The following is a 14,912-nucleotide window of genomic DNA, read 5'->3' as shown; positions in this document are numbered from 1 at the left end:
ATGACAGTTAGCACAGCAAATAATCCAAGTTGTCCAAAAAATATCTGAAAATTTACCAATGGGCACCTATACAGAGCTACAATTATAAAAGAACCATTATTTAGCTTAAGCTCACATGCACATGCTTCTATATGATGTGCTACACATAACTTTTTGGTTTATAAATTTTTCACACTATGATAAATTTTAACATAATTGGCAACTCATCCTCTCTCAATAGCCTCTGCTTAGATGTGCTGAAAGCTTACAGCGACCTACATTTATCTTTCCCATGTCTGTGACTATATGATGTTCAGACAGGCATAGTACATCTATTTCACTCTCAGTTTCTGAATCTTGTAAACGAATAAGAAGTTTGTCTACTTTGTTTTTTAATCTCCTGATATTCTGACGCAATATACTAACATTATTTTTCACTGTGCTTTTATGGGAAGCTTGTGACATTATAACATTATTTTTCACTGTGCTGTTATTATACTTAAACATCTGTAGTACCTGCCTGCCTGTCTCATTACATTTAATTTCATCCAATTTTAAATCATTGGACACTGATCTTAGCCTAAAAAAGAGGTATTCCCATGAGTTTCTGTGCCCACCTCCCTTAAAGATTTTGCTATCAAGCCAAGTTACCTATCCCTTTCCTACTGAGATGCAGACCATTCCTTGTGAAGTCCCACCTACCAATAGTATTGACAGGAAACAAACCGATGCTTGACATAGTAGCCACCCAAAGCAGCTGACCTAGCTCCATATTGACCCTCCTGACAGAGCTGTTCAACATTTGTATGGTTTGTTTCAGGTGCTATTTTTACCAGGTCATACTCAATATTGTAGCCCTGATCTCTATCAATACTGTTTCCCACTCCAGCCACTTTCACAACATGATGCTGCCTTTAGCGAGCTGCCTATAGGATCTGGAACAAGTCCCACCCCCCTCTCCACAGCAGCTGAGTGCTTGCTCCCCTACCAAAAAGGTAACCGGTACACTTGAGAGTATCTACACACTGCATAAATTTGTCAGTCTACGCCATACAGTCAACAACTCATGGTCTTTGGTTCTCACACTATAGTGCATATATTTTGCCTTGCTTGCTTGTTTGTAGGTTTTTGTACTAAAAATCAGGCCTGTAGTTATAAATCAGACTTTGTTAAGTGACATATTTTCAAAATTAAGGTATTAGATTGCACACTACGAACAGTGAGACTATGTTGGCCTGGACTAAAAGAATGTGAATGGAATATTTCTTTGTAAAATAGCCTTCCTAGTCTCACACTATATTTAACATACATCTCATTACAAAAAGAAACTGCGTAGTAAATTCGTCAAAAACGTTCCTTAGAGGATGGAGAGTCTTTGGACAAGCATCTTTGCTTTTATTGATGATGATGTTTCCAATTCACGTTTTGACCATAGATATTTTTATTTCTTTGATAATACACTCTTTGGACAGTGATATTTGGAATAACTGAAATTTGTACTAATTACTGGATAATTTTGTATTTCTTGTTTTATGACTGACATACCTGTGATATTGGAGCTTGACTGACCATGGGCAGGGCTTAGCATTTTGATAGATATGGGGGGGGGGGGGGTGAATGGGTGGGACTTGTTCCGGGTCCGGCGTTGTAACTAATGTTATGTATGCATAATGCAGTAGCTTATATATGTGGATCCTTGAGTCAACATTTGTACGAAAAGGACATTTATTGGACTCCGATGATTTGCAGTTTGCAGGCATGGCTTGCATATTAGAAAAGGAAGGCAGAAGTGTAAAACAATGCAAAAAGGTATGTGGGTCCGAAAAACGTCATTACATGGTTGTTGTTGTTGTTGTGAACTTCAGTCCAGAGATTGGTTTGATGCAGTTCTCCATGCTACTCTATCCTGAGCAAGCCTCTTCATCTCCGAATAACTATTGCAACCACATCCTTCTGAATCTGCTTGCTGTATTCATCTCTTGTTCTCTCTCTATGATTTTTACCCTCCACCCTTTCATCCAGTACTAAATTGGTGATCCCTTGATGCCTCAGAACGAGAGCATGTCCTATCAACTGATACCTTCTTCTAGTCAAGTAGTGCCACAAATTCCTCTTCTCCCCAGTTCTATTCAGTTCCTCCTCATTAGTTACGTGAACTACCCATCTTATCTTCAGCATTCTTCTGTATCACCACATTTCAAAAGCTCCTATTCTCTTCTTCTTGTCTAAACTGTTTATCATCCGTGTTTCATTTCCACACATTGCTTCACTCCACACAAAAACTTTCAGAAAAGACTTCCCGGCATTTAAATCTATACTTGGTATTAAGAAATTGTTCTTCAGAAACACCTTCCTTACTATAGCCCATCTACGTTTTATGTCCTCTATACTTCGACCAGCATTACTTATTTTGCTCCCCAAATAGCAAAACTCATCCATTACTTTAAATATCTCATTTCCTACTCTAATACCCTCAGCATCACCTGATTTAATTCGACTACATTTCAATTATGCTCGTTTTACTTCTGTTGATGTTCTCCTTACATTATCCTTTCAAGATACTGTCCATTCCATTCAGTTGCTCTCCCACGTCTATTGCTGTCTCTGACAGAATTACTATGTTGTCAGGAAACCCAAAAAGTTTTTATTTCTTCTCCATGGGTTTTAATTCCTACTCCAAGTTTTTCTTTTGTTTTGTTACTGGTTGCAACAGTGTCTCACTCCCTTCTCAACCACTACTTCCCTTTCGTGCCCATCGACTCTTATAACTGCCACCTGGTTTCTGCGTTACACCCCACCCGTCACTTATCTGCTTTCGGCATGTGTTCACCCCAGATAATTGACTAACAGGTCAACAGAGAGTGCGAAACTGCGGCAGTATCGGATAACGCAAAGAAAGTAATAAGGCCCTGTGACTCTTGATTGAACTGCAGTGGCGGTGTTGACATTAATTGATTCAAAATTGATCACTTTTAATTAAAAAGGGGTGCACGTTGATGTTATATCAGCTATTGAACACCAGATGCAAATGTTGAACATAAAATTAATTAAGAAAATGACTTGGGATTTCAACTACTTGATTGAAAACAGATGCAGTTGATTAGCACAACCATCAGTCATCACGTTACATAACTCCCCTAACAGCCAGATGTAATAAATTGCACTTACATGGAGTAAAGCGCGATAAATCAAAATTAATTCCTATCGACTGACCCAGGCGTAATGTGAAATGTGAGAAGAATTCCACAATACAGGGCCCATCAAACCCTCGTGGCTGCGCGGGATCAGCCGAGTGGTCTAAGGCGCTACAGGCATGGACTGTGCGGCTGGTCTCGGTGGAGGTTCGAGTCCTCCCTCGGGCATGGGTGTACGTGTTTGTCCTTCGGATAATTTAGGTCAAGTAGTGTGTAAGCTTAGGGACTGCTGACCTTAGCAGTTAAGTCCCATAAGATTTCACACACATCTGAACATCTGAACCCTCGTGGAAACTTTGCTGACATGATCCAACAAATTAATCAGTGGCCTAACTCAAGCCGGAGCGGATGCAATATCACCAAATTCAGCATGGAAGGGCATCATCGTTGAGCGGACGTCGGCCGGCCTTGTGTTGCTGCAAGGCTGTGCTCGTCTATTCACTCCTAGCTATATTGCTCAGTACATAGTTGAACCAAAATTTTCTGTCTCCAAGCTCAATCATTCCGTTTGCTGAGTCCTAAACTGCAGAGATGCTCACTCTCTCAGGCAAGCTGAGTAAAGAACGCCATGTCCGCATTCTAGGCAATCTGGGAATGGAAGACCTCTACGGAGACTTCTACAAGTCCACTCGTTGCCTCGGTTTCCTCTCCAGCAAAATCACTTACGCCAATTGCAGCACCAGTCGCATTAATCATGAGTTGCTTCCCAGCGCCAACCAATGCCTGCTCTGGGGAGTGAACAAATTCCCACAAAATTTCCCTTCCTCTCAACTTCTGCTATTAAGCTCCTCCCAGGCCACCCATCATGGTTAGCGTCAGCACAAAACACTAATTTTTCCCGAATTCTTACTCCCAGAAGAGTACTTCAAATTCCTTGGTCTTATGTTCCCTTCGGAGGCTGGCGTATTTCATTATGTCGCTCTTCACCTGATTTACTTCAGACTCTGTGGACCGTGAATTCAGTGTGAAGTTGCTATAGTCATGAGCAGGCATATTTTGGCGTCTGCTGAACGCTCCACTGTAGCATTGCACGGCTTTCTCACATGTTTCACTGAAAACGAGATGATGGACATTTATCGACAGTCATGCAGGTTCTCTGTCTGCATCCCATTACACCAGCATGGGGTAAACTACCCCCTCACTACCACTCACCTTAAGGCAATTGGAGGCCCCACCCCATTACCGCTTTCCCAGAGTTGGAGCCGCCAAAGCTGCCTATTGTCGCTCCCCTTCGCCGCTCCCCAGCTGCGCGCGCCCCTGGCCGCGGTCAACTCTGAATACTTCCTTGGGATAAACTAGCCTCCAGAAAATCGACACGTTTCCACAAAGTTTTCATGTCGCGTGAATTACTTTAAAACCATCACCCAACATTAATTATTCCAATACGTCCACACTATACCCTCTACAAGATGCATTGTGCCTTGTCAGTCATTTTTGTTCAGCCCTACTGTTAGCTCAACGTGACTTCATGTAAGGGGCATAGTTCTTGCCATCTTACATCTGTACAATTTGTAAAGAGCCTTTCACTCCCTGTATTTTACCCCTGCCACCTTCAGAATTTGACAGAGAGTATTCCAGTTAATATCGTTAAAGGCTTTCTTTAAGTCTACAAATACTAGAAACATAGGTTTGCCTTTCCTTAACCTACCTACTAAGATAAGTCATAGGGTCAGTATTGCCTCGCATGTTCCAACATTTCTACCGAATTCAAACTAATGTTCTCTGAGGTCAGCTTCTACCAGCTTTTCCATTCATATGTAAGGAATTCGTTTTAGAATTTTCCAACCATGACTTATTAAACTGATAGTTCGGAAATTTTCACAGCTGTCAACACCTGCTATCTTTTGGATTGGAATTATTGTATTCTTCTTGCAGTCTGAGATTATTCTGCCAGTCTCATACATCTTGTACACCTGATGGAAGAGGTTTGTTATGGTTACCTCCCATTGTCCTTTATTCCCTTGTATATAGTGTTTGACGTGTTTGTGTGTATATATCAACGCTGGCAATTAAATGTCGATATTTTGAAATGTTATTTCACTTCTCAGTACTTTATCACATAAAATTATTCAAGAACATACGTTGTGAATCTAGCTTGGGTCATAAATAAACTAAATCATTTTTAGTTCCTCAATTCCAGGACGATGCTCCGTCTTTTTTACGTTATTACGGATGGTGGCTCGTAACATTATTTCAACTGTTCGCTACTGACGTGACAAGACAATGTGAGTACACCCCCTATGGCACTGAGATGTGACGGACAGTGTGAATTGGCCTTACCGAGGGCTCGTATCATACTTGAGTCGATTGTGTTTGTATCCCTTATTGCTTTCCTTTTGTAGTATTGAAGTACCTCATTAAATTATCAGAAATTTTGACTGAATGAATCATACGACAAGGTATTAATTGCCGAACACAAAAAAAAAAAATGAAGAATTTGACCAAAGGTGGTTAGTAATGTCGTAGTATCTTCCATAAGTTCCTTGCAACAAGTGTTGTTTACCTACTGTCAAAACGGTGTGGAGTATATGTACATATGATATTGTATATAAACGTTAGAGAGTGATGTATTATGCATATCACATAAACACAGCAAACCGTAGGTAAAATTTGAAACATCAATATGAATCGGCACAATGAACCAAAACGAGAAGCTGAGCCGCCAGTGGAGCTAGAGAGCCAATTTATCTTACGGCTCCCACCTGTAAGTTGTCTTTCTGTTTCCTCGATTTGTATGCACCGTATTTAATACTTTTTTCCATATCGTGTCAACTCATACTACATCGGCAACTATAAACTTAATTTGTGCGTTTTGAGTGTTGTGCATAACCTATTTTGTAGTAAGTTGACGTTTGTGATTTACTGTTTCCGTAGATATCAAACTTATTGTGTCACATTAGTTTCCTATTTTAACAGGAATGTATATTGCCTCCAGTTGCCACAGATTAAAGTTGTTGTTGAATTTGATAGCAGATATATCATGGAAAACGTTCCACAGACATATCAAATTTTGTACCAGGTTTTTGTGTTGGCGCAATGGAGCTCTCGTTCTAGCTGTTAATCGCCCAGGCTGCTGTAATATTTGTAGCGCTTCAAACCCATAAATTGAAACATAATGAGAAAACCTTAGTTGCAAGTTATTTGTTTACTTTTCTGTAAAATGTTTCACTGGAAGCAATGCAACACTACTGTGTGTGCTGTTTTAAGGTAAATGATGAATTACTGTTCTTAAACAGCTGGAAATAGCCCTGACTACTGTCTAGTGATTGGAAGCTGCTGCAAGTGGATGTGTTTTGAGGGCTATTGACAGTAACGTATCAAAGATACCTCAAGCACTATCCTCTCCTGTGGAGTCTGCAGCTCGTGCTCTAGTGGCCACTATTGCTGCCTCTGGATCACAGGGCCCCGGGTTTGATTCCCAGCCGGGTTGTGGAGTTTTTCTGCCTGTGGACTGGGTGTTTGTGTTATCATCATTGTCATTCATGACACTGTTCTAATTTGTTGATCCCTTGCGAATAATAGGAATTGCCCGAGTCTGCAAAATAGCTATTGGTTGCTGCAATCACCTCCTCGTTTGAATAAAATCTTTGTCCCGCCAGCCATTTCTTCAAATTGGGGGAACAATTAAAAGTCCGGAGAATAGGGCGGATGTTAAACGAATTGGAATCCTATATCCATTAATTTTGCAACCACAACTGTTGAGGTGTGTGCTGGTGCATTGTCGTGATGGAAAAGGATTTTTTTGTGGTCCAATCACCGGCGTTTTTCATGCAGCTCAGTTTTCAAACGATCCAATAGTGATGAATAATATGCACCTGTAATAGTTTTGCCCTTTTCCAGATAGTTGATGAGAATCATCCCTGTTTTATCCACAGTGGTGAAATGACGCTTATAGTCCTGCGGATTCTTTCTGAACAGCTGTATCCTTGCAACACTTCACACGATTCCGTTTTTGGTCAAGCGTGAGCAATCGCGGAACCCATCTTGCGGATAGCTTTCTCATGTCCAAATGTTTATGCAAAATATATGTACTCGTTCATTCAAGATGCCCACAGCACTAGCAATCTCACGCACCACAACTCTTCTGACGTCCATCACCATATCATGGATTTTATCAATGATTTGTGGAGTCATAGCCTCCACAAAGCGTCCAGAACGTTCAGCATCACTTGTGCCTATATGGCCACTCCGAAAATTTTGAAACTACTTAAAAACTGTTCTAATAGAAAGTGCAGAGTCACCATAATGTTTATCAAGCTTCTCTCTAGTTTCCTGAGGCATTTTGCCTTTCATTAAGTAATGTTTAATCACCACACAAAATTCTTTTTCGTCCATTTTTTGACTATCTCTCAGCTTCCTTGGTTCACATGAATGCTAAACACAAAGAAATAGACGAATATGGCTGTAACTCTGTGTGCATTCTTTCCAAAGATGCTATTAACTTAACCTGACCTCGATACATACCGGTGGTGCTATCTCTTGGACTTTGCACGGACTTTTCAAACGGCCCTCGTAATTACAAGGAGGCCTTTTGGTGGATAGCTTACTTGTTTAGAAATCTTTTTGTTGCGCCTGTCTGTGACTCATCTCCAGTGTATGGTTAGTGGCAATCTACCCTTTTTGACAATATTATGAAAAGGATAGTTGTTACTCACAATGTAGCAGAGGTGCTGAGTTGCAGATAGGCGCAAAGAAAAGACTGTCAAACAGAGCTTTTGTCTAAACAGCCTTCATCAGAAGTAGACAACACACATGACCACAGTTTCTGGCTGCGTAGGTCAGACTGAGGACAGCAGTGCATGATGGGAGAAGTAAACTGGGTGCTGGGAGTAAGGAGGAGGCTGGGGTAGGGAGGAGGAGGGATAGCAGGCTAGTGGTGGGACACGGTAAAGTGCTGCTTGTGGGAGCATACAGGGATATGGTGGGGAGAGGGTACTGCAGCTAGGTGCACTCTGGAGGTTAGACAGAGGGGGAGGGGGGAGCAGAAAAGGATAGAAGTAAAAAGACTGTGGGTGCGTCTGTGGAATAGAAGGCTGTGTTCTGCTGGAATGAGAACAAGAAAGGGGACACATGAGCAAAGGACAGCAACTAATGAAGGTAGATGCCAAGAGGGTTATAGGAACGTAGGATATATTGTAGGGAGAGTTCCCAGCCGCATTTCAGAAAAGGTGGTGTTGGTGTAAAGGATCCAGATGGCACAGGCTGTGAAGCAATCATTGAAGTGAAGAACATTGTGTTTGGCAGCATACTCAGTAAGTGGGTGGTCCAGCTGTTTCTTGGCCACAGGTTGTCAGTGGCCATTCATGCGGATAGGCAAGCTTGTTGGTTGTCATGCCCATGCAAAATATAGCACAGTGGTTGCAGCTCAGCTTATAGGTCATGACTAGTATCACAGGTAGCCCAGCCTTTGATGGGATAGGTGATGCCTGTGACCAGTTTGGAATAGGTGGTGGTGAGAGGGTGTATGGGGCCGGTTTTGCATCTAGGTCTGTTACAAGGATATGAGCCACGAGGCGAGGGGTTAGGAGTGTGGGCTGTGTATGGATGTTGTTTAATCTATCCTTTTCACAGTGCAAAAATTACCGAGGTAGATGGCGCAGTGGTTAGCACACTGGACTCTCATTCGGGAGGACGACGGTTCAATCCCATCTCCGGCCATCCTGATTTAGGTTTTCTGTGATTTCCCTAAATCACTTCAGGCAAATACCAGGATGGTTCCTTTGAAAGGGCATGGACGATTTCCTTCCCCATGCTTCCCTCACCCAAGCTTGCGCTCCGTCTCTAATGACCTCGTTGTCGACGAAACATTAAACACTAATCTCCTCCTCCTCATAATGCAAAAATTAAAGGGTCTCCCACTCCCCACCCCTCTCCCCCTGGACTTTTTAGATTGAATAATGTAAGGGAGAGGCTATAACCCTGCCTCGCACCTTCCTCTCTTATTGCCTCCCTTTTGTGTCTTTTGACAATTATAACTGTTGTCCAACTTGTAACTTGTCAAAAGGTTTAAATTCTAAGTCTTACAAAATTCTGTTGCATAGTTGGACAGTTCGTTATGGGAGAGACCCAGTATGTATGCAGTCTCAGAAAGAAACTTATAAAGAAACAGTGACTATTGTGCAATATGTATAAAACAAAGCATAAGTGTATATTGTATAAAACAAAGCTTAAATATGTATCTACGACTATAATGTGCAAACCACTGTGAAGTGCAAGGCCAAGGGCACTTCCCATTGTACCAGTTATTATTAATTCCTTCCATTCCATTCATGTATGGAACACAAAAAGAATGACTGTTTAAATGCCTCTGTGCATGTTGTAATTAATCTAATCCCTATGGAAATGTTACATAGGGAATTTTAGTGTATTCCTAGAGTCAGCACATGGTGCCAATTCTTGGAATTTTTTAAGTAGTCATTCTCGGAATAGTTTGTTTCTATCTTCAAGTGTGTGCAGTTCAGTTTCTGCAACATCTCTCAGTCATTCTACCTTTGGTCAGACAAACCTGTGACCATTCATGCTGCTCTTATCTTTATACGTAGAATATCGTGTTAGCCCTATTTGGTACAGATATCACACACTTGAGCAAAATTGTAGGATGAGTTGCACGAGTGATTCGTACACAGTGTCCTTTGTAGACTGATCACATTTTTCTTGTATTCTAGCTATAAATAGGAGTCTGCTATCTGCTTTACCTGTGACTAAGTCTATGTTATCTTCCTTTTCATATTCCATGCAGAGTGTTACACCCAGTATTTGTATGAGTTGACCAATTCTAACTGTGACTCATTGATACTGTTAGTCACAGGGTACTACTTTTTTAATTTCATTAAATGCGAAGTTTTACTTTTTTGGACTATTAGTTTCCAGTCTTTGCAGAACTCTGAAATACTATCAAAATCCACCAAAATATTTGTGCACCTTTTTGCAGACAGTACTTCATTATAGATGCAGTAGCGCTCAAAGGTATTTTGTAGCTGTATTATGTTGTCAGTACTGTCGATATGCAGTGACAACAGTAATTGTGTCACTCCATCAAGAGCTTCATGCTGCTGCTGTTGCATATCAAGTAAGGTCACACAATAACAATGTAAGTACACAGGTATATTTCTTTAACTCAAAAGTATTTTTTAACGTGCTTTGCTGGTACACTACTCATCAACAATTGTCACTTAGGCATTGCAGTCTACTGTTGCTGTGGCATATTACAACAAAAAATTGTGTGCATCTGATGGCAAAAACAGGAATGAAGAGTAGCCAATAAGCCAAGGGCAAGTTGTCCTCAAAAAACAACAATGATGGAGGAGAGAACGGTTTGTAAGCACTCAGCTGTTGATCTAAGAAAATCGCTCAACAGGTTATAGATGATCTGGGGCAGCATCATGGACTGAACATACATGTTTCTACTGAAAATGTTGCCTAGTAGCAGCTGATTTAAATGGTAGATGACTATCACTTAATTCACTTCTAAATTCTAAGAAATAGGAAGACCAGGATAGAGTTTGTAAAGAAGTATCAAACTTGAAATGCTACAGATTAACCAAAGGTTCCATATAGTGATGAAAGTAAATTTAATGTATTTTCTTGTGATTATGTGCATATATACGTCAACCAAAAAAACCAAAGGGACAAAAGAAAAGTACCAGGTACCAACCATTATGCATGGTGGTGGCAGTGTTGTGGTATGAGGATGTTTTTCTAGAAGTGGGGTTGGTGCGTTCCAATAAAAGACAAAATGGGTCATTTCCTGTACTCTGACATTTCAGAAAAGAAAATTGTTCCATATGGAAGAAATAATACATCATGTAATAGGCTATTTCAGCTTTATGATGATTCAAAACATGCCCCCAGACATTTAAAAACTTCTTTTCAGAGGAAAAAAATCTGACTTTTGGGGTGACCAAGCCAGAGTGCAAATCTAAATCCAGCTCAACACCTGTGTGATGCACTGGATTGAGTTCTTTGTGGAAGCGACTCAAACTAGTTTCAGTGTGTTGCTGCCTTATTGGACAAATGGCCGAAACTTCCGCTTAACCTATTAGAAAAGCTCGTGGATTCAGTGACAAACAGTTGTGCAGCTGTGACTAAAGCCCATGAGTATGCAACAAAATACTGATTTGTTCTTCAGATTCCAAAATAATTTTATTCTATTCTTACATAGTTAGACAGAAGAATTGCTATTTTAATTGTGATGTAAGATAACTTTGTTTAAACTAGATATAATTTTGTAGTAAATGGATTATAACTGCATACTTCTCAGTTACCCACTGACAGTTTGTTCTGTTACAGGCTTATCTTTATGTAATTGTAAATAATTATCTCTACAAAATATTTTTGAGCGCTACTGTAACTGCACCATCAGCAAAAAGTGGAAGTTTACTATTAATATTATCTGCTAGGCATTGATAAACAATTAGGTGACAAGTCGTGGAGTAGTAACATGCACACACACAGATGGTGATAGTATCATGTATACAAGGTGTAAAAAGGCAGTGCATTTGCAGAGCTGTCATTTGTACTCATGTAATTCATGTGAAAAGCTGTCTGATGTGATTATGGCCCCACAAATGGTAGGTAGAGCTAGACACATGGGACATTCCGTTTCGGATATCATTAGGGAAGTCAGCACCTTGAGATCCACATTGTAAAGAGGGTATTGAGAATACCAAATTTCAGGCATTAACTCTCATCACAGATAATGCAGTGCACTTAACGACTGAGAGAAGTGTTTGTGTATTGTTTCACTGGTAAAACACAAGCAACTCTGACTTTGGCAGCCAGGTACTGTGGTACGTGTGTGTGAGTTGCATTTGTATGATTGTGTATGTGTACATTGTCTAATTCTGATGAAGGCCTTTTTGACCAAAAGCTTATTTGTTGTACCTATCTGCAACTCAACACCTCTGCTATATAGTTAGTAGCAGTCTATCCTTTTCATAATACAGACAAGGAACACTGCATGAAATAACTTTAGAAATCAATATGGGATGTACGATGAATGTATCCGTTAGGACAGTGCAGTTCAGCAAAATTTGACATTAATGTACTATGGCAGCAGATGACCGATGTGGGTGCTTTTGCTAATAGCACAATGGGTTTTGTAAAAGATCATTTGACAATATTCTGCTATGGTAGTCACTGAAGACTTCACGCACTGTTCTTGTGACTGCCAAACATGTTTCATTCAGCATCTTTCTACCAGTAGCCTTATATTTCATTTTATACTTATATGCGGTAGTCTCATAATTGATTTTATAGATTTAGGATTTTATTAGGATGGGGATCAAAGTTGGAGACCCAGATTTGTTACCAAAATTACAGAATAGTTATTATCACACAGATAGTTTGGAAGGCACATTGTAATATGTTTGGTGGCAGTTGTTTGTAGAAGGAGATTATGAGTCAATAATAATAATTTTGTGCTGAAGAAATGGATGTTGGCATTGCTGCAGACACAATTTTGTGGCATTATAGTAAAGGCCAATGTAAAAGTAAACTTAGTTTAGAATTAGAAGTTTTTGAAGTTAATGCCAAATTTTCTTCTTCCTGAATTAATGTCTTTGACCCTTGATAACAGAATGTTAGATGCTTTAAAATAACTAGAAAACCATTTTTATAATCGAATATTTGTATGTTATTAATGAAAGGAAAGCAGAAAAGTGGAAGGAGTATATAGAGGGTCTGTACAAGGGTGATGTATTTGAGGGCAATATTATGGAAATGGTGGAGAATGTTGATGAAGATTAAATGTGAGATACAATACTGAATGAAAAATTTGACAGGGCACTGAAAGGCTTGAGTCAAAAAAAGACTCTGTGAGTAAACAACATTCTATTAGAACTACTGATAGTCTTGGGAGAGCCAGCTATGACAAAACTCTACCATCTGGTGAGCAAGATGTATGAAATAGGCAAAATACCTTCAGACTTCAAGAAGAGTATAATAATTCCAAACCCAAAGAAAGCAGGTGTCAACAGATGTGAAAAATACATAACTATCAGTTTAATAAGTCACGGCTGCAAAATACTAATACGAATTCTTTACAGACGAATGGAAAAACTGGTAGAAGCTGACCTTGGGGAAGATCAGTTTGGGTTCTGTAGAAGTATTGGAACACGTGAGGCAACACTGGCCCTTCTGACTTATCCTAGAATGTAGGTTAAGGAAAGGCAAACCTATGTTTTTAGAATTTGTAGACTTAGAGAAAGCTATTGACAATGTTGCCTGGAATACTCTCTTTCTTTCTTTACAGGGAGCAAAAGGCTAATTATAAATTGTACAGAAACCAGACTACAATTATAAGAGTTGAGGGGCATGAAAAGGAAGCTGTGGTTGGGAAAGGAGTAACACAAAGTTGTAGCCTATCCCCATTGTTATTCAATTTGTATATTGAGCAAGCAGTAAAGGAAACAAAAGGAAAATTTGGAGTAGGAATTGAAATCCATGGAGAAGAAATAAAAGCTTTGAGGTTTGCCGATGACATTGTAATTCAGTCAGAGACAGCAAAGGACTTCGGAGAGCAGTTGAATGGAATGGACAGTGTCTTGAAAGGATGATATACCTCTAAATATACGCGATTACTCTGCTGTTCATAATTAAGCATCTGGCAGAGGGTTCAATGAACCTCATTCAAGCTGCCTCTACCATTCCACTCTCGAACAGCGTGTGGGAAAAATGAGCACTTTTTCTGTGCAAGCCCTGATTTATCTTATTTTATTGTGATGGTCATTTCATATAAGATGGACATCAACAAAAGCAAAATGAGGATAATGGAATGTAGTTGAATTAAATAAGGTGATGCTGAGGGAATTAGTTTAGTTAATGAGACAGTTAAAGTAGTAGATGAGTTTTTCTATTCAGGGAGCAAAATAGAAATTTTTTTAACATAGAGTGTAGATTTAAGTGCCAGGAAGTCTTTTCAGAGGGTATTTGTGTGGAGTGTAGACATGTATGGAAGTGAAATATGGACAATAAATAGTTTAGACAGGAAGAGAATAGAAGCTTTTGAAATGTGGTGCTACAGAAGACTGCTGAAGATCAGATGGGTAGATCACGTACCTAATGAGGTGGTACTGGATAGAATAGGGGAGAAGAGGAATTTGTGGCACAACTTTACTAGAAGAAGGGATCGGTTGGTAGGACATGCTCTGAGGCATCAAGGGATCACTGATTTAGTATTGGAGGGAAGCGTGGAGCGTAAAAATCGTAGAGGGAGACCAAAAGATGAATACACTAAGCAGATTCAGAAGGATGTAGGTTGCAGTAGTTACTCGGAGATGATGAGGCTTGCACAGGATAGAGCAGCATGGAGAACTGCACCAAACCAGTCTCAGGACTGAAGACCACAACAACAACAACAACAACAACATGTTGTTAACTCTGGTGCAAAAGATTCAACCTCAAAGAATCAACAGTCAACAAAAACCAACATTACACTGTAGACTGCTGTAGAAAAACAAGGAGAAATACAATTCATATTGTTTCTACATAGGAAGCTAGAATACGGCAAAAAAACAAAATCTATCATTCAAGATGCCTCCTCATCACTGTTTGTTGAAAAACAGTTTTTATAGTAGTTCATCAAAAGAATCTTATTTATTTAATTATTTGAATAATGGAATACTCAGGTTGAAGTGTCAACCTGGATAGATCCCTATACTCACCTTAAAGATATATTGAATTGCAGACAGGCACAACAAAAAGACTGTTACGTATGTCGTGCCTGCCTGTTCAACTCAA

General features: G+C 39.8%; 1 protein-coding gene across 1 annotated transcript in view; it reads left to right on the top strand.

Annotated features, from left to right (window-relative positions):
* Positions 1–5,067: 5,067 nt before the first annotated feature.
* LOC126335423 (transcription initiation factor TFIID subunit 7-like) overlaps positions 5,068–14,912 on the top strand; it is a 47,581-nt gene continuing 37,736 nt past the window's right edge. The window contains exon 1 of the mRNA XM_049998699.1: positions 5,068–5,877. Coding sequence (XP_049854656.1) covers positions 5,797–5,877 — 81 coding nt within the window. The 5' untranslated portion in view covers positions 5,068–5,796. The remainder of the gene's footprint in view (positions 5,878–14,912) is intronic.

Source organism: Schistocerca gregaria, chromosome 2 (genome assembly GCF_023897955.1).
Source record: "Schistocerca gregaria isolate iqSchGreg1 chromosome 2, iqSchGreg1.2, whole genome shotgun sequence".
In the NCBI taxonomy this organism is placed as follows: Eukaryota; Metazoa; Arthropoda; class Insecta; order Orthoptera; family Acrididae; genus Schistocerca; species Schistocerca gregaria.
Note: the sequence above shows the minus strand (reverse complement) of the source record. Positions and strands in the feature narration are given on the sequence as shown.